The sequence below is a fragment of the Gastrolobium bilobum genome, unplaced genomic scaffold, assembly GCF_033153095.1.
Source record: "Gastrolobium bilobum isolate Gb01-03AN ecotype WA unplaced genomic scaffold, APGP_CSIRO_Gbil_v1 utg30358, whole genome shotgun sequence".
Taxonomy (NCBI): domain Eukaryota; kingdom Viridiplantae; phylum Streptophyta; class Magnoliopsida; order Fabales; family Fabaceae; genus Gastrolobium; species Gastrolobium bilobum.
The window spans coordinates 30704-50846 of record NW_026895514.1 but is presented as its reverse complement, the minus strand read 5'-3'; the positions used below and the strand labels follow the sequence as shown (position 1 = coordinate 50846).

Below are 20143 nucleotides of genomic sequence, written 5' to 3'. Positions count from 1 at the left end.
ATCAAATAACTGCCATGAGATTACTCAAACCCTTATGCATAAAAAATCATTGAGGATGATTCCGATTTCAAATTCTAGCTAAAATTTATTTTAGTAAAGAGCTCACTCTTTCAAAATCATTGAGGATGATTCCGATTTCAAATTCTAGCTAAAATTTATTTTAGTAAAGAGCTCACTCTTTCTGTCAATATGTCATCCTATATATCTCTACCCCATCCCGACTACAAACAATGGGAAAGTGAGCAGCATAAAAGTAGGAAATGCCATAAAAGACGAGGTTTGTTCTTACATCATAGGAAATTCCACGGTAAGCATAAAGCATAATTCAGTCCTTCGATCTAAATTCATATACCAAAACGAAACAAAAATACAAGTTGAAAAATGATTAGTTCATTGCCTCTTTACAGTGGATTGCAACCATAATAACAATAACTTTGATCTCTGGATCACTCAATCGTGAGGAGGGAAATTGGTGTTGGTAATTCGAGTCGATGAGTGACATTCCTAGTCTTAAGCTCACTCCAACCACGCACCAAGAACTAGGCACATCTGTCATTTATAATTGTTGACCATGTAGATTTGAAGAATGTTATTTAGCATGTAAATTGCAGAATTGTAACGGTTGATTTGTGATCATCACAAGGACTTTATATAAGTACAAACACAAAACAAATCATGAATATATGATAATCAATTCGATTTTCTCATCAACAGCTTACAGTAATATACATTAACTCTTTAAAATGATCCCCTCATTCGAAGGATCCAAATCCTGAGCAGAAAGTGTTAGAGGCCTTCCATTTAGTTAAGCACAGTGATAATGTTAATATGTATGGAAAATCGGTCACCCGGGCAACATCATGCACAGAATATCAGGGAAGAAAGAGTTAAAGCCAAATCCAGAAATTCTTATAATGTAGCATGCAAGGTTCTAATGAAGACATCATCTGCATTCAAAAAACAGGGCCACCACAAGTAATCCATGTTTCATGGAATCCTCCTTGGAAAATTTACAATAAGTCAACTCAAATTATGAAGGCCTAACATCAATTTCATGAAGGGCAGGGTTCTCTACAACTCTACTAAGTAGTGGTCCCCATAAAAGAAATATTGTTTAATATTTCTTCACCTTTTTCTTTTTGAAGTACCCCTTGAAGTTTGAGGAACCTTCTGTGCAGATGCAGATGCACCTTTACCTCTACCTCTGCCAGCAGATGTCTTCTGGGAACTTGAATTTCCCGTTCCCTTCAACTCCAATTGTACTTTCATGGCTACATACACAAATACAGATCAGAAATCAACTATGCTTGTCTATTTAAGGATAAATCACCTGAAATTCCAATCAGCCAACAAGCTAATGGCATATGATGACCTACCATTTGAATTCAAACTTTGAAGTTCTGACTGCAGCTTATCGCCTGTGGTGGTGCCTTCTAACTCATCATAAAAATATATATATAAAAAAGCAATCAATTAATATAAGCAGAATAATAAAAAATGCACATATAACTTGTCCAACTCCTCTGCATCAGAGACATAGTTATCAGAATCATACGATACACGATACGATTCGTACGATACAATACAATTCACGTGTGCAGCGATGCGTATCGTGGAATGTATCAGAAAAAGGTTTGTATCGGGCGATACGATACTGTATTGTACAATACGATACAAATCGTGTATGATATGATACGAAAATTAAATTAAAATTTGTAATTTTTAATATAAAAAAAGAAAGCAATAAAGATTTGATTTATAATTTAAATTAAAAAAATCTAAAAAATCATTATTATTAAGGAAAATAAAATAAAGATTTGATTTGTGATTTAAACTCAAAAATCAATATGAAAAATCTATATTAATAAAGAAAATAATTAAAGAAATAATTTAATATATATTTCTAAATTATTTTTTTATTATATTTCTGTATCTTAAAATTCGATAAGATTCACGGTACATGATACATATTGCAATTTAACAACCTTGGTCAGAGGTGTTCTCTTCTTCACTCTCGTCCAAGGTGTCACCTTCACCTTGTTCCCCTCCATCAGCTGGTTCTAGAATAGCAGCAATTCGCTTCTTGGGAACCTTCTTTATTCCAGGAAGAGTAACTAGATCGGCAGCCCGAACCATCCGAGATTTGCTTTGCTCTTTGTATGCTTTTGTCAAGGCTGACTTAATGGCAGGCTGTATGCCATCTAGGGGATTAGGATGACCCTGACGCATATAATATAAAAAAATTAACCTGAGATTGAGAGCAGTTTGTAGTAGAGACACAACATCAAATATAATTAAGAAACCTTGAATTTTGATAACTCTACTATAGTATCAAAATCTTCCTGACTGATCGAGTATGTGTTCATAAATTCCACAACTTCCTGAACAGCTTCAGCCTGATCATTTCCAAAAACGAATGTGATTCAACAAAAATATAGCATTTCAGCTTAAAACATTCCACATACTTAAAACTAAATGTAATAGATATACTTCTGACCTTAGGCAGGACTCGCAGTGGTTCTATCAATCGTTTAAGAAGAAGAGTAAGGTATTCCAAGCGGATAGTATCCCTACACCATTCAATGAAACATGATCATAATGAGTCCACTAGACATTGTTGCAATGAAGATCTTTGCTTTCTAAAAGTCTACTTGACTTAAAACTTCCAACCCTAATAGATAAGCACATACAGACCAGAGATTGACTTTAATGTTCAACACAATTAAAGATCAAGAACATATTGACAGCTGAGCAAATTCACAGGCTTTGAGCTGCACTTGGTTTCCATCCAAAATCTTACCAGTCATACCAAAATCATAGAGGACTTGCAAATAATTTGCAAGTATTGACAGAAGCATTCAGGAAGTCACCAGATGAAATTAAACTTCCTGACCTAGATACATGAGAAATGGTGATAAACTAAAGGTAAAATATTGAAATTATATTTACCTTCCCGAACTAGATTCACGAGAAGCAAGAATGTGAAGATGCAGATCATCCAAAAGCCTTATGTTTTTGCCCATTGTCGAGTTCTTCCCCAGCCACCCACCAAACCGGTTAAAATTTCGTTCTCCCTGCAGATATAATGCCAGTTGTCATACAAAGCTAAAAGCAAAACCAGACAAGTTCAATGAAAAGGACCAGCAGAAACAATTATCACCCGAAAGAGAACACCATACATAACTACTACTCAAGATATAAAACCTTACATGACTCTTCGACTAAAAGCTTAAGTTATTAAGTGCAGATTCATGTATGATTTTATATCTCTAACCAAGCATCTAGATCAGGTAATGCAATCAGAATATGTCAGAAGTCTTGCCTACTCATATGAAAACACTGGGTATGAGATTAATATAAGGACATATAATACATTCAAATCATAGTTATCAAATGCGGATTGCGGCATGTCGCGGCCAACCTGAAAAGCGCTATAGCGTTATAGCAGGTTGCGGTTGCAGAAATAGTGGAATAGATATATGACAGAAATAATGACAAAAAGAAATATTTTTTAAAGGCAGAGATAGCAGAAGTGACAGAGAGAAACGCAAATAGACTAAAAAACCCTTAAGTTTTTTCTGGTACACGTTTAAATTTAGGACAAAATTGACATTTTGCCTTATGACAGCAAATGCGATCGCAATGGCCGCTATTGCATTCCGATGCAGCTCGGCACGGTTTATTGCGGAGAGGCGCCGCAATGCCCATATGGCGCGGCTTGCGGCACAATTAACTACTATGATTCAAATTCAAGAACTGTGTATATAAGACATTTTCTAAAACCCAGAGCCCAAAATAAATAAGAAAAATAAAAAAGAAGAAGAGGGAAGGACATATTGCAATAGCTTGTACTAGACAAATTATTTTTACCTGTTCAAGTATTTCCCTTTGCCCATGCAACAATGAAGCTCTGAAACGAAGACAGATAAGGGGGAGAAAGGATGAACAACTAGATGGAGCAAAATCCACCAAGGAAATCTCATTATTTTGCAGAGCAGTGACAAGGCTACATACGGAATTATACATGATGCAACAGAACTTGTTTGAGAGAGCTGCCACTGTCTATATCTGCGAATCTGTACGTTCACTATATCCCCATCAGCAATAGACTCAGCAGCACGGGCAATCAAGTTCATGCGTTTTATACCACTGTCATCCTTACCAGCCAAGCTTGGTCTATAATTAATATAATTTTCCTGCCATATATAATGCCAGGAAAATGAAAATATAATTAGCAGCATTAAAGACAATCAAATATGGATCGCTATCAAGCAGTAAAAGTAAACTCCTACCTAAAATGAAATCAACAAAGGCTGTTTTGAACATCCAGATAATTCCAAATAAATGAAAATTTATCACCATTACCAACATCAAAATATAATCACATTAGCAAACATGCAGGCACAAATAAAATTTATTAAAAATTTCCTTTGAAGCAATTCATGAATAAGAAGATTATGCAAAGATCAATTTATCATATGGAAGGTTTAGATATATTATAAAAATGGCTAATCTAGTATACAATTGGTACATTAAGTGGTATTATTATAATTTTAATTTCAACTAAATTTAATTTTAATCAGCCAATGCGTGACTTTTGTTAATCAGTTAAGTGGTTAAAACAAAACATATATATGGCTAAGTTAATTAAAAGATGTGAAGCGAGATTCGGTATATCAAAGTTGAATGAGGTTAATGCAACTAGTAGTATCAAAAACTCTAAATACCAATTTCGTCATACTATTGGCCTTCACAGATAACAATTACAAACAAACTAGGTTATAAAAAAATGGAATGAATTAAAGAACCTGGATAAGAAGAGGAACAAGATCAGGATCACTCATGCTGAGATTAATCCTCTCGTCCATTCTCAACTTCCCAGCATTAAAACCAAAAAGCCTACACAATAAGAGAAGTTAGCAAGAAATTTAATTCAGACACACAACTTTCTGGACTATTGATGCTTTCGATTTCAAAAGATGAAATTATTGTCATGCAGAGCCCACTGAACCACTGATGAAATGACGATGAATTCACAGATCTACAACTTATCATAAACCTTATAAATGTCGTCATATCCGCATTTATATCACAAAGCAAACTAGTGAAACAACTCAACAACTAGCAACTACCAATCAACAGTTGAAATGGAAGTTGGGATCCTCAAACACTGGCTAATTGAAAATACAATCATTACAAGGTGTTGTTGTCCAGAATGACAATTGTTGACTGGAAGTAGTCTGGAACAAAAAGATAGTTAGAGAACCATGTTTTATTTATAAAGAATGCTTTTTATGGAATAAAAGTGCATTTTGCTTCCCGGAGACCCTATCAATTGAGTCCTTATCCTATCAAATTACTACTTGAAACTTGAAAGTCCATACTGCCTCCAATTGAGTCCTGTATTTGCTTTGCATGCAATGTACCAAATTTATCATACTTGTAGTGTAAAGCATGGTTTAAGAGAATATGACAGTAAAGCATGGTTTTAAGTGTAGTATAGCGATAATATAAATATCATACTTGTCAACAGCTGTGAATGGTGAAATGTCTTCATCCTTTGCATTGGTAAGCATGCGCTGCCTAATATCATCATAGTTGATAACTGACATGGAGAGGCTCATATATTGTAACTGGTTTAGTGCCATGCGCATATCTCCATGAACCCTTTCTGCCAGTTCCTCAAGAGCAATCTTAAACAAACTCAGCGAATGATTCAAGAAAATAGGTTAGTACACAAAAAAGAAGAGTAAAGCCCCTTTTGGGTCCCTAACAAAAAACATGATCCCCACTTTTGTCCCTTAAAAAAAAAAGTCAACTTTTGGTCCCTCTACAATTCCAATTCTTTGAAAATGAGGTCCCTCAGAAATTCAATGAAGACCCAATTTAGTCCCTAAAAAGGACTAATATAGGTATTTTTTCTTGTAAGAGACGAAAATGGAGACCATATTTTTTGTGAGGGACCCAAAAGGAGCTTTACAAAAAAAAAAAACCACTCCCTAATTACACCCGACTAGCGAGTGTGGGGTGAGGGCAATCTTTGTACGCAACCGCCTTTGCAAATAATTGCAAAGAAACTATTTTCTGAATTCGAACCTGTGACCTTTCAGTCACAAAGAAACAGTTTTACCACTGCTCTGGTTCGCCCTCTATTAGGTTAGTCAATATGAATGAAAAACTTTACAGTTTCTTAAGAGACAGATATAAATGATTCAAAGTAACTCATTACCCTTAAAGTTCACACAATTAATTACAGTTAAAATCTTCAGGATTTAAGATAGAACTACGTAATTTATCAGGAAATCACCTCATTAACTTGAAGCCCTTCAGCCTTTGCAACATCCATAAACTTCTTTGCCATCTGACATAAATAAAATATCCAGTTCAAAACCCCAACATCTCAGCATACTTGTTTTAACATGTTAAGCAATTAGCAGACTTCAGAAACTAAAAGCATATACTTGCATTCTAGGGTATGCAGACTCAATAAAAAATTAAGCCACTTAGACCCTCATATACGGTGGACCATGTGTCATTGAGCAGCAATAATAATCACTTTCATGAGGAACCAACAAATTATTTTTTTATTCAGATTATACACCCCGTTTTAGTCCTTGTTCCCTATATTTATTTATTTAATTATTTATCTTTCTCTCTGATTTACTTTTTTCTTCTTGTTTTAGTTATTTTTTCTCTTATTTACTTTTCTTTCTTAATTTTCATTTTATTTTATTCTTTTATTTTATTTTTCTTATTTTCCTCAATCTCTTATTGCTATTTATTTCGGTTCATTGATCACCGACCCCAACTAATTTAGGATAAAGGTATTGTTGATATTAATGTTGATTATACACCCCAACTTTCAGAAGAGGTGGGTTGTTAAAAACGGGATAACCAGTAACATATCATCATGTCAAAAAAGTAACCACCAACAACTCCCGCATCCCTCCCCAAAACTGTTTAAATGATTCCAAAGTTGAAGCAAAAGATATCAAACTGAATAGTTTCATATGGCTGGAGTTATTTCATTTACTATCCAATTATCATTAAGTCGTCAATGTAATTACTTTTCATATTTTGGCTAGCCTCCCTTCACTCTATTTTCTCATTAACTCTATCTTCACTTCTTTTAACCATCTTCTCCCTGGCCTTTAATCAACGGGCAACACATAATCTTTGTTAGAATATGAAGCCAAAACTTGATAATTCACCTAGGAGCTAGATTAAAAAATGAGGGTGAGAGAATACATACATACATTTGTTTGTACGTACATACATACGTTTATATGTACATATAAAAGTATACATATATATATATATTCTTAATTTCTTTTATATTTGATTTAATGGTTTTAACCAGATTCACTCATGGATAACAGTACAGCCAAACTAAGTGATCATAATAGAAAACCCAGTTCAAAGCAACAAACAAAACCAATGAATTTTAGTAGAAAATTATTGAATTCATTAGCTTTGAGCTCAAAAAACTAAAATAAATTTATAGACCAGATCATTGATAACTATTCCAAGGTTAAGATCCTTTGTGATACCAAAATAGTCAAGATTTAAGAAAGACACAAGTTGAAGTACATGGAACACCAATATCATAAGAAGACAAAAGACATGAAAGTTCATATTTGAGCTGACAACATTCAAGAACTCAGCAAGTCCAACTAATAGAAAGCATATATTTCAAAATCAATAAAAAGAATATAAAATAAATCTTGTTCTTGTTCCATGGTCAAGTAATATAATGCAGCCAAGGAAAAAAAGAAGAAGAATCATTGATATGTTAGAAATAAGGTATAGCCTTCACGAAAAGGGTATTTCAATCCCCCAAAAGTATCAAGCAATTAAAAGACTCACTTCTTAGAGAACTGACAAAGTCTCTCTAATATCTTGCATATAAATAACCATAAATCATTTGGTGGAGGGTATCCCTAATGTTTTCACAAGCAAAATAAACAGAACTGAAACAAACCCATATGATTTGGATGAAAAGAAAGCAACAAAAGGACCTAATTTAAATAATGATTTTTTAGTAAGCAATAAGCACATAAAGACCTGTTGCTTTGTAGGCTTTCGAAAACTAAGGAGCAAACAGTAGTTCACAAGGCTCTTCAGTTTCTGGCTGTAACGGTCATTGCAAATGCAGATAATAGGAATTTTTGATATCTTGATGCTAGCAATAAGATCAGCAATACCACCCCTATCACCAGCTGACATCCCATCAACCTCATCCATAATGAGCACAGTTTTGGAAAGCTTTGACCTGAAATTTACAATTATAGAAACTTTACAAGGTGCATCTTATGGATTCACAAATTTTACATATTATAATAATAAAAGACCAACCGATCCATGTCAACACCAAGGGCCTCATTGGTTACAAGTTCCTTGATAGAATTTGCATTGCTTCCACTGATTCCTTTTACAATTTTGCTATCAGCTTTTCCACGGCTATCACTAGCATTTACCTTAAATATATGGACACAGGTAAGAGAAACTAGATGATGAAATACCTTTGCCAAATATGTAAATTTAGAAAGAAATGTTGCCACCTCTATGGCTTGGAAACCAAGCTCCTGACAGACCAACTTTGCTGAAGTTGTTTTTCCTATACCAGGGGTTCCACTTAACAAGACAGCTTTTTTTGAACCAGAGTCATTTTTCTTTTTTCCCTGTTTTTTGTTAACAGTGTCCAAAAATTGTTCATGCCAAGTTTTCAACCAATTTCGAAGCTGGGAAACCTGTATACCATTTACATTTAGGAAAACGAAAAAAGATTATCCAAATTCAGCCATATAGAAGAATAAAATTTCACCACCAAAAGCTGGTAATAAGACTAGTATTTATACAAGTGACTGATTCCCTATGATATCCTTTGGATCTGTAGGTCGATGCTTCTCTGTCCACATCAAAGAAGACTGAACAGTAGTTGCTTTCTTCAGCTTGGCTTTGGTAGAAGGTGAGCGTGAAGATATAGAGACTGCATTTGTTAATAAACGAATGCAACTCAGAACATATAAATAAACAAACACCCTTTGATTGCAAGATGTAACAACTTAACTCTAAGAGCTGCTGCTAATTCATCCTGTTTGGATGGGCTTGTAAAAAAAGGACTTTTTATGGCTTGCTTATTTTAGAAGTGTTTTTTACAAAAGCTGAAGCTATATAGATCTTTAAAAAATATTTGATTTTTGAAAGAAAAAATATTTGTCTTTTGATTTCTGTTTTTTTTAGAAGCTAAAATTTTTACCTTCCAAGAAAAGCAGGTTTTTGGCTTTTTTTGTGACTTCTGTTTTTTTAAAGCAGATATCCAAACGGACTTTGTAGTAGAAGTGCTTTTTTTTCCCTTAAAAAAAGCAGCTATTGACTAAAAAAAGCCCATCCAAACGGGCCCATAAAATGGAAATAAAAAACACAACCCAAGCAATATAAAACCATAAAATAGAAGCACATGCTTATTAGGGCTTACCCTTGGCTTCTGCTTTCGGAGGACCTTTTGACTGGGATGCTAATGCAACAGCATTATTCACAGATTTCTTGTATTTTTCTTGTGAAGGAGCTTTTGCAGGTTTTGACTTACGAATCATATCGAACAACCCATCCTCTGTGAGAAAGGAAGTTCTATATAATGAAAGAGAAATAAGAATCATAAGTGATAGTAAAATGTGGAAACTATTTAAAATACCTTGTAAAAGTATAAATCTAAGAATACTAACCCTAGCTCTTTGGCTTTTGCAGACTTCCGTCCCCCAATATCTTCATCACATAAGAGATAATTCTGCAAAAAAAGGATGTTAATCACATGTTGATTACATAAACTCTATTACAATTGAATAAAAGAATTGTATAACCGTTTTCTTGCTGACTGATGCAGTGAGACGGCCACCATGGCGTTTAATCAAATCTTCTGCTTCTTCTCGTTCCAAACTGTCAATATGCAAAAGTAAAAATATAAATACTCAAGATTGTGAAATATGAGATGTAATAATTATGAACTATACACTCTGAATAGAAAGAGAACCTAAACAATAACAAAAAATAACAGGAAAAGGGGGGAATAAAAGATGAGGAAGCAATAAAATGTAAACCATGTCTTGTCTCATGCAAGTTCAGAAAAAATTGTGAACTGTATAGAACATATCGACTGAAATACCTGTCCAGTGTTCCACTGATTACAAAAGTTAAGCCAGTTAAACAGTCAGGAGCACCTTCAGGGACTTCCTGATACACAAAAGAAGTTTCAATGTATTGGGAAAGACAATATTTCCAATCAATAGATCCAATGCTTGACAAGTTTGAACCTTTTCTCCTTTGTGTGGAGGATCTTTTCTTTCTCCGAAATTCACAAATCCACCCCTACCACCCCCTCTACCTCTCCCACCAGTTGATTGTGTTGATGCTCCCCTTCCACCACGACCCCTTCCACCAGATTTAACGGGAGACACAACATCTTTGTCATCATCTTCATCACTTTCTTCCAAATCTGCGGCTTTTTGGGGAATCCCCCTACCTGATCCACTCTTCAATTTTTTTGTTGGAGTGGTATCAGCTAACTTCTTTTTATGTGTGGGCAAGACAGAGTCACCTCCATCATCTTCATGAATTTTTTTTAAAAGACGGGGCTCCGGTAATTCCTCACCGTCCTTCATATTCTTTCTTTTAGCAGGGAGCTCCTGCGTTTCTTTCTCATCTTTTGGCTTTTTTTTATCAGTATTAAAATATTTGCTAGTTATCCTCCTCCCTGAACTTTCTTGACCTACAGGCACCTGCAAAAATACATTTTTTTAATACTCAAATACCCAACTAGTTCTAAGCCCTAAGAAGACAATAAGCTCCTTGAATTGCAAAACTCTTAATGAAACCCATCAAGGGAACCATTTGTAAAGAACCTTGGGATACACCACCCCAAAAGCTAGCTCAAAGGGTGGGAGTGTCCAAGGCCTTATAAAGGCCACATTAGTTGCCCACACAATTAATATGGGACTATATATCTCAACACCATTTAACCAGAACCCATTCGCTTATAGACTCGGGTAAATTATTAAAAAATTGACAATACACAGTTGAAAAACAAAACCAATACCAACTCGCCAGGCAATGACTACAACTAGTACACATAAACAAACCCTCAACAATAATTATCCTGAATCAGTAGTCAATGTAGACAAGCCACCAGGACAAGAATGCACGAACCAGTATTCTGGCATTCTTCAAATTTACTTGTTTTTCATCCAAGCCCCCTTTTTCCATTAAATCATTGAATTCAGAAACTAAACCTAGACTCTAACTTCACAGACACATTGCATTCAAAAAAAAAAAAAATTAAAAAAATAAAAAAATCATCAACGTGAATTACAAAAGAAAGAAAATTAAAAAAACGTAACAACACTCACCGTTTTCGCCGGTTGGGGTTTATCAGGGGAAGACTTCGCTTGATTAGAAGGCTTGGAGCCACCGGCATTTTTTTCCTTGTCATGTGATTTCATGAACCATTTCCTTATATCACTCTGTAATTCGAACATTAAATTAAAAAAAACAAAAAAATTAGATAAGGAATTTCAAAGTGTCAAAGAAGACAATCAATCCAAACCTGGACTAGTTGTTATTGAAAAGCGAAGAGGAGAAAAAGAAAGAGAAAGAGAATAAGCAAGAACCCTAACTTACCATTTTTCGCAGAGGCGGGAGAATAGAAACGTTGTTTGAGCTACGCGAGTGTGTAACTGTGAATGTGACTGTGCTAACTTTGATATTACTCAAAAAAAAAATAAAAAAAATTTAAGGGCCTGATCGGGAAGGAACAACGCTGCGAGTAGGGTGTGAAAAAATTGGTTCACAATATTTTCATCAAAATTTGTGACTACAAATATTTTTGTAAAAAAATTTGACTTAAAATTTTTTTTGTCAAAATATTTCACAAAAACACATATTCATCAAAAAATTTGACGAAACACATTTAATCAAAAAATTTTGACGGAAAAAATTTCATCAAAATTCTTTACAGAATTCAAATATTGGCAAAAGTTTTTGACAGAACCATTTTCGTTAAACTTTTTGACAAAAAAAAATTTTCGTCAAAATTTTTACAGAAACACATATTCATCGAAAATTTTCAACTAAATATTTTCGTCAAAATTTTTGATAAAAAATATTTCTATCAAAATTTTCAACGGAACACATTTCTGTCAAAAAATTTGTATAATTTTTGACAAAAAATAGTTCGATAAAAAATTTTAACGGAAAAAATATTCTGTCAAAATTCTTTAGAGAATCTAAATTTCGTCGAAAGTTTCGAATGAAACATTTCCCTCAAAACAATTTTCGTCGAAAATTTCGTCAAAAACACTCCGATCGAAATTTTGAACGAAAAATATTCCGTCCAAATTTTTTACAGAATTCTTTTTTCGTTTAAAACATTTGATGGAGGAAATCATTTTTGTCAAAACTTTTGAAGGAAACAAAATTTCGATAGAAAATTTATTTTTGTAAAAATTTTCATTAAAGAAAAAATTCCGTCGCTTTTCGACAAAAAGTATTCCGACGAAAAAATAATTTTGTGATAAAATTTTCGTTATTTGCAACGTGGAAATTTCATCGAAAATATGATATTTTTTAGTATTGTGAAAAATACATAAATAATTTTGTTAGAAATTTTAAATTTAATTTAATTTGAAAATTTGAGTTTGAATTTATGAATTTTCTATCAGTAGACATTATGTAATTTTATAATATATCATTGTTAAAATTAGTGATTTTTTATCTTAAGATGGGAAGAGCGTTCTCTCATCCTTTACTTTTCATTAATTTTCACTAATTTTGCTTCACATGTGCAGGGGCTTAAAATTACATTCCTTTATTTATTCAACAAATATCAAATTTATTATAAAATTTATATATTTTAAAACAAACAAATAATTAAATTACATGAGTTTAAAAAATAAATCAATAACTATAAAAAAATTAAATTAAAAACATGTTTTGAAATAAAGTCAAAAACGAGTCAGGTCGGATGTGACCCACTTCAGAAACGAAGTCAGACCCACTTCAGAAACAAAGTTAGGTCAGATTCGAATCGGTTCTGAACTAGTTCAAAAAAATTCAAACCAAGTCAAACCTGACTTGGATCAAATTAAAACGGGTCGGGTCACAATACCTTACCTATAAAAATCAAGTTGGGTCGAGTCAGCACAAAAACCTGACCCGACTTGACCCATGCACACCCCTAGCCAGTGAGGTCGTGGCGTCCGGTCCAACCGGTTCAGTGACAAGCCTGATCTGAAAGAGCCAGGTCAAAAATGAATTAATCGGCTCAGGTTATCATAAGTGTTGCTAGGGATGTAAATAAGCTAGGCTATGCTTTGACTTAAATATGTCAGATCTGTTTAAAAAATATTGGGTATGGCCTGACCTATTAGCCTGTGTAGGCCCTAAATTATAAATTTGGCATAATCTATATTTAAAAATAAAAGTCTTGACCTAGACCTGTTAGCCTGTTTAAGTCTATTAAACATTCAACAATTAAAAGAATAATTAAAATAATATTACTTTATTATTCAAAATTATTAAAATAATAATTTTATTTATATTATTTAAAATAAATAATATAATATAGGCCGGTCTTTAGGCTTATAGGCCCGATATGTACAAAAAATATATGACTTATTTTCTAAATAGATTTTTTTAAAAGTCTAGGCCTATTCTATTTTACTATTTGCAATAGGCCAAACCTGGCCTAATATAGACAAGGCCGTAAGTCCCTGTAAGTCAGCCTAACCCATTTACACCCCTAAGTGTTGTCAGCTTCTTCTTTTAGAAAAAAAAAAGAAATTGCTGCTCGCATAAACCAGGGTCCATAGATTAGATTTTGTAAAATATTTTAATTTAAATTAATTTTTAATACTGATTTTCTGGCTTTGTAAAAGAATTTTATTTAAATATATTGATAAATTTTACTTTTAAATTATAAAGATATTTTCCAAAATTCTTTTTTTTTTCACGACAAAAACAGCAATATATTATTTTCAAAGTTAAAAACCAAAACTATTTTGAGTCTTTGACACCCTTGTCTCTGGCCAAATTGAGGAAGGCACTAGCAGCTTTTAATTTTTTTTTTTCCTTAAAAAGTGAATTTAAAAAAAAAAAATAGATGGAGGCCAAAGGTCCCCGATTGTTTAACATTGGGTGGCCCGATAAAATTAGAAAAAATTTAAGCGTATGTTGAAGCATTTTAACCGTGGGTTGTATTTATTTTATGTAATAGGAAAATAATTATCTCATATTATAGAAATAAAATTATAAATGGGATCCACATGTAAGAGGAAAGAAAAAAATGAATGTGAGACCCACCTTCACTTTGTGTGTATAGAAAACTTATTTATGTTATGCAACATAAGATAAATATAACCTTTTATCCATATGAGATGCAACAGGACTCACTCTTTAAATAGCATGCCATTTTGTACTCTCTAATAAAATAAATTTATAGATCTTAAATTTAAACTATAGTGTTCCTTAGAACACTTTATTAAACTATAAAATAAGTTAACTTGTTAACCATTTCACCACTTTAGACAGCAATTTTTATCAATGAATTTTTTTTGAACCAAATCAAACACTATAGAGGGTGTTTGATAAGTGGATTTTTTTTTTAGAATACTAAGAAAGTGGTAGATGAAATTCACAAATGACCATATTTGGTATGGAGTAGGAAAAATTTGCCTAGGAAAAAATATTTGATGAAAATATTTTTGTAATATAAAAATGAAGGAAAATGCCCACCTCAGAATACCACCTTGATGGTGATATTTTGATTTCCCCATCAAACTCAAATTTATACCAATTTTACACCAAAATTTTCTCGATAATATTTCGGCCTACCAAACAATTTTTTTTTTAATTTTTCCAAAAAAATCACTTTTTCACCTTGCCCACCATTTTCCCGGTTATTGTATTTTTCTGGTAAAAAAATTTCCCCAGTGTTTGTACTTTTACCAAACACGTAATATCTTTAAGAGATCACATTATACATTTTCGCTTCATTTTTTCATTGCTGGGCAGCTAGTAAGCATTAATGGCAATGTGGAAGCAAAACTCAACTCGGGATTTCAATAGGGAATTTGAGGTCCATTATTGACAAAGTTGAGGCAAAAACCAACTTGTTAAACTGAGAATTCAAGGTAAAAAAAATAAAGACCTTGGTGTGTGGGTGGGGGATGAGAATTTGATCTGCTTCATGTCAAGTTGTAAACTGCAATAAATGGCATGAGAACACTTCCCATCCAAAGTTTACCATCCTTCTCCTCCACTTCACTCACTGCTTTAACAACTTTTCCTTCACTGTCCTCCAATATCTGAAGGAGTTTACCTTCAGGGCTATACTTCACAATTACTGCATTCAACCTACCTCCAATTTGAAACAGGTACTGAATCTTTGTTGGTATAGGAAGCTTGAGTATGACTATCCTAATGTTTGGGTAGAGACCATTAATGTATGTGTACATATTCCTTCTACAATGAAGAGCCACCCAAAAATCACCATTTTCATTGACTCTCACATTGTCAGGATATCCAGGTAGTATGGCCATGATCTCTGAAGTCCCAGCTTTCTCTCCTTTCAGCCAGTACTTACGTAACCTACAAAATAATAATGATATTAAAAAAAGTAAGTCCTGCATTAACATGAGTTCTAACATAGGACTTATAACATGTTTAAGTTCAGACAAAAGTGAGTAAAAAAAGAGAAAGATTTATTACTGACTAGTGTAGTTTAATTGCTATCAGACAACAATAACAACAGCCAATAAACTGAATTTGCATTGTTTCCAACTTAGAAAGATCAGTTAGTGTCGGACTATGAGTAAACAAGAACTAGGGAAATGGTAACCTTATGCAGACTCTAGCATAACGCATGCTCATATACAGGTACATAGGAAAGACACTGCGCAAAAGGGAGAAATTCTTAGGCACCCCTTATTGAACATTAAATGTGCACCATTTCAACCATAGCATAAAAAATATAGTAAGTGGGAAACAGTGATGACTCACATAGTTGAAGTGGTACACATTTCAATATTATAAAACAACATATTTTTCTTACTCTGATAGCAATTAAGAATTTCTCCACAAAGGGTACTGCAAATAGAAAAAGTTGAAAGCTGTTACGTGATTATTAGATTCACCTGCCAATAATCCCTTCACAGAAGACAAAGAAGGAACCATCCTTGCTTAAGGAAATTCCATTTGGGAATTGAATGTTCCTCATAAGAACAGTGGTTTCCTTAGTGACAGTGTTGTATTTCAAAACCCTGCCAGTATCGTCCGCAGAAAACACCAGCTGGATGAAATTCCTGTACAAAAATTATGTCAGAACCAACAAACCAAGACAGATGAAGCAATACAATATCAGTATTTCAGAATTCTAAGCTCCAAATCTTTAAGGCAATGACTTTTCATAGACCTAACACCTGAGTTACTACATCAGATTGGGATGCTCAATGGGCTTAACTTCCCCTAAATCAAAGGATCCCATGCAAACAAAAAGCATGTTTAAGCATAGAGACCTTATATAGAAGTCAATACTCATATACTCATCCCAGCTAAACCATGGTACTTAATAACATATCATGCACTTCCACTGAACCTACAAATGCAGGTTAGGTAGGTTATGATGATGCCCTACATACACCTCCCACAAATTCCCCAATGTGCTTCTCTATTTTTTTCATACTCCTGCTTAGACAATCAATAAGAAAATGACATCAAATCTCAATCAGTATTATTACTTGCCTATCCAGTCTTGAGCTTTGAAGCATCTTCTGAAGATGGATAATTGTGATAGCAGCAATAAATTAAATTAACACAATAATACCCACTACATACACTAGGTCAAACAGCAACAAGCCATCTCTTAACAGTCTATGTTTTGGAAAGAAAAATAACCAAATAAATTAATTGTAGTCATTTGGATTTACTTCAATTATTGACTAGCATGAGCATAGCTTTCCCCAACCAAATCATGCTGTCACCACAACAAATAGTAATGTGATGCCCTTCACTGCTGTAGTATGATGCATAGGAAAATAAGAGTTCAACATTCCTACTTATGGCACCAGTTTTCAGTAGTGGTACATTATAACAAACAAAGCAGAGACTTTAACTTTCTTTGAATACTTCTCTTATATCAAAAATGGTGACAATTACTAGAAGTTGCAATCTCAGTATCTACTAATTAACAACAAAATCCTACCTCCTCGGATATTTAGCGCTGCTCTCAGTAAAATAAACATTCCCTTCTGTATCAATGTCAACATCATTAGTAAATCTTAGTGGCACACCTTCAGCCTCAGTTACAAGAGAAGTAGCTAAACCACCCTCGGGCCCCACCGTCATCAGACCAAAATATGCATCTGCAATGTACAAATCACCTGTTTTCTTGTCAAATCTGAGTCCCAAAGGTCTTCCACAGATATGCTCAGTCTTCACATAACTAAATGGTGTCGCAGATGCTATAGGATTACATAGTTCTGACCTGTTTAAAATGGAGAGAGAGAAAAAAAAATCATTAACATTTCATCATACGGTATTGCAAACATATATAGCCATAGTATATGAGGAAAAAAGTAACATTTAGCCAGGACTCCATTGATCCAAAATTTTAAATTCAGTAGTCACAAAACAAGCTTTAACGAATTGTGCTCAAACTTTTAAAAAGATGAGACTATAATATGTAAAGTCCGTCAATTATGTCAGAAGGACACAGGATCTCTTAACAGTATGATAGAATATGAAGTCTAGAGTGGAAAATCAGAGTAAGAAACAAAAAGGCTTGAAGAATTGCTGGTATTTATAGTTCTATTAGCATCTTCAAAGTTCAAATAAAGAACACAATCCAGGCATCATATTAATTTATGAATGCAGTTATGATATATTAGAATTAGGCCGTTTAATTATTTACTTTTCATCCTTAATAATCTGATTTTACCATTTGACCAAAGAATTGTTCATTCTACAAAATCAGCAGATAATTGCAATTTGAAACTAAATGAATGTCTCAAAATTTAAATTTGGCTAAGATCCAATGAAGTTTCTGTACATTGGAATCAATTCCCTCTAACCTAAGTGTCTAGATTGCACTTCCAACTCAACTTTATTCCCTGATTGTGGTAAGGATCTACAATTATAAACTATATAGATGGTAGAAATAGTAACATCTTAATCTTGGAACAGTTGGAAGCAACACATATCATCATATCTGTAACAAGTAAACAAATTTGTTGATTTCAACTTTTATTGACATTCAAATATTTCTCAATCCAAGTGTGCTATCATCATCCACCTCTTTTATTTTTCCCTCTAAATAATAGCCAAAGCCAACACCTATGAAAAAGTATACAATAAGAGTCAAGTTTTTACTAAAACATAGTAACATACAATACAAAGGGAGTAGTATTTATTACGGTATGTCATTTTAAATGACACAAACTTAAGTCCTTTTAAGAGAGAGATAAATACAAAGAGGTGGAATCCACATTTTTATTTTTTTTTATTTTAGTGGGACTCACACTTTTTTATGTTTATCTCTTTTAGAAGAACCTAAGTTTATGTACTTAAAATTACACACACTTTCCTCTATTATGATATATGTGCATCTCATTAAAACAAGGGAAAACTTCAACAACAAAAAAATCCTGTAACTTTCCTAATTGTAAAGAACCACTTCAATCCAAAATCTTAAGATGTTAGGTGAAGATTTTTTAATAGTTTATATTATTCTCTAACGCATCCCCTCACGCAAGAGCTCTTTGACCTTGAAGCGTGGATTATTGCATAAACCCAATTTTTGGTTTACCTTATGCTTATCTTATTTAATTACACAAGTGGGGGTGATGAGGATCGAACTAGTGACCTTGTGGTCACTGAAACTCTGATACCATGTAAAGAATCACTTTAATCCAAAATCTTGTATTAGGTGAGAGTCTTTTTAATAATTTATATTATTCTTTAATACTCATAATCATTTACCCCTCTCAAAATTTTGAATTATTTAGCTTGATTTAAAGATTTTTTATCATTTACCTCCTAAAAAAGAGGGGCAAGTGATAAAAAAACTTTAAATAAGAAGGGTAAAGGATAAAAAAAAATTAAATAAAGATATAAAAGATTCAAAAAAATTGTGAGGAGTCAACTGACAAGTGAGAAAACTGTTTTTGAAGTTTTCCCTTAAAACAACCTAAAAGCACAGCAAAATCTAAGAACGCAGAAAATAAAGAATAAAGAAAGAAAAGAAATTGAATTGTGACCTATTGGGGGAGGTATAAGCAAAGTCAACCCAAGAGTGACCATTCCAGAACAAAATTCTTCCATCAGCGAGACCTGTATAAGGGCCACGACCAAGAGGGTCAAAGACAATGCTTTCTGGTCCTTGAACTTGGTTCAGAAACTTAACCTCGGATTTTTGCAACAAGTTATGTTTGTCTTGGTCTGTAGGAACCTCAGACCAAGCGGGCATGTCAACCTTTTTGGCCTCAAAATCAGGGAAGCTTGCTATGGGGCTGTGCCCAAAAGGGTCAAACCCACAATAAAGAGCAAACAAGAGGATCACAACGGCGAAGCCCCGAGCCAGAGTCATTGAAAAGTGAGAGAGTGAAATGAAAGCTTCAAGACTAGGGTCTAGGGGGCGTGAATGTTTATAAAAGATAAGCTTCTGCGTTGAAAAAATCAGGAGGAGTAGGAGATGAATTTAATGTAGAAGACAGTGTCCTATATTTTTGGTTTGGTTTGGACTTACACTAGTGAAGGTGGGTAGGTGAGGCATTCGCTTGGTAATGGGTAGTTCCTGGGTTTGGTATTATTTAGATTCTTCAATTTTTCTAAATTTTAAAATTTTTAAATATTATTATAAACTGAACGTAAAAATTATAATTTTAAAAATTGAAATTTTTGAATAAAAAAAAATTTATCTTCTACCAAACGTCCTCGTCTAAAATGGCTGAATACAAACCAATTGGTGAAAACACATATGGAAAAATTTTGGGTTCTATTTCTATTAAATTTTTGTTTTTTGAGAGAGGTGAAGAGTTTAATTGTGATTAAATTCTTGATTCGGAATTAGTTTCGTTCATTCCCAAAACGATGTCGT

The 20143-nt window shown here is 33.4% G+C and overlaps 2 protein-coding genes across 3 annotated transcripts; both read right to left on the bottom strand.

Moving 5' to 3' along the window:
• Positions 1-610: 610 nt before the first annotated feature.
• LOC133314890 (replication factor C subunit 1) lies at positions 611-11736 on the bottom strand. Its single transcript, XM_061516418.1, has 22 exons — positions 11674-11736; positions 11403-11516; positions 10311-10775; positions 10163-10230; positions 9861-9936; positions 9726-9787; positions 9479-9630; positions 8859-8989; positions 8562-8750; positions 8356-8477; positions 8065-8272; positions 6308-6361; positions 5524-5693; positions 4809-4899; positions 4015-4196; positions 3871-3910; positions 2950-3074; positions 2498-2570; positions 2304-2396; positions 1986-2220; positions 1377-1433; positions 611-1271 (listed from the first exon to the last, which is right to left on the bottom strand). The coding sequence occupies exons 1-22, from the start codon at positions 11674-11676 to the stop codon at positions 1126-1128; spliced, it is 2856 nt and encodes a 951-aa protein (XP_061372402.1). The 5' UTR covers positions 11677-11736; the 3' UTR covers positions 611-1125.
• Positions 11737-15107: 3371 nt separating this feature from the next.
• On the bottom strand, positions 15108-19791 carry LOC133314908 (protein STRICTOSIDINE SYNTHASE-LIKE 3-like). 2 transcript variants are annotated; one of them, XM_061516454.1, is made up of 5 exons: positions 19305-19791; positions 17430-17533; positions 17252-17297; positions 16185-16352; positions 15108-15639 (listed from the first exon to the last, which is right to left on the bottom strand). In XM_061516454.1, exons 1-5 carry the CDS (start codon positions 19631-19633, stop codon positions 15237-15239), a joined length of 1050 nt encoding a protein of 349 aa, XP_061372438.1. In that variant the 5' UTR covers positions 19634-19791; the 3' UTR covers positions 15108-15236. The 2 variants fall into 2 exon arrangements, with proteins under 2 accessions (XP_061372438.1, XP_061372429.1); XM_061516445.1 differs by having other exon boundaries at positions 17252-17533.
• Positions 19792-20143: the final 352 nt, after the last annotated feature.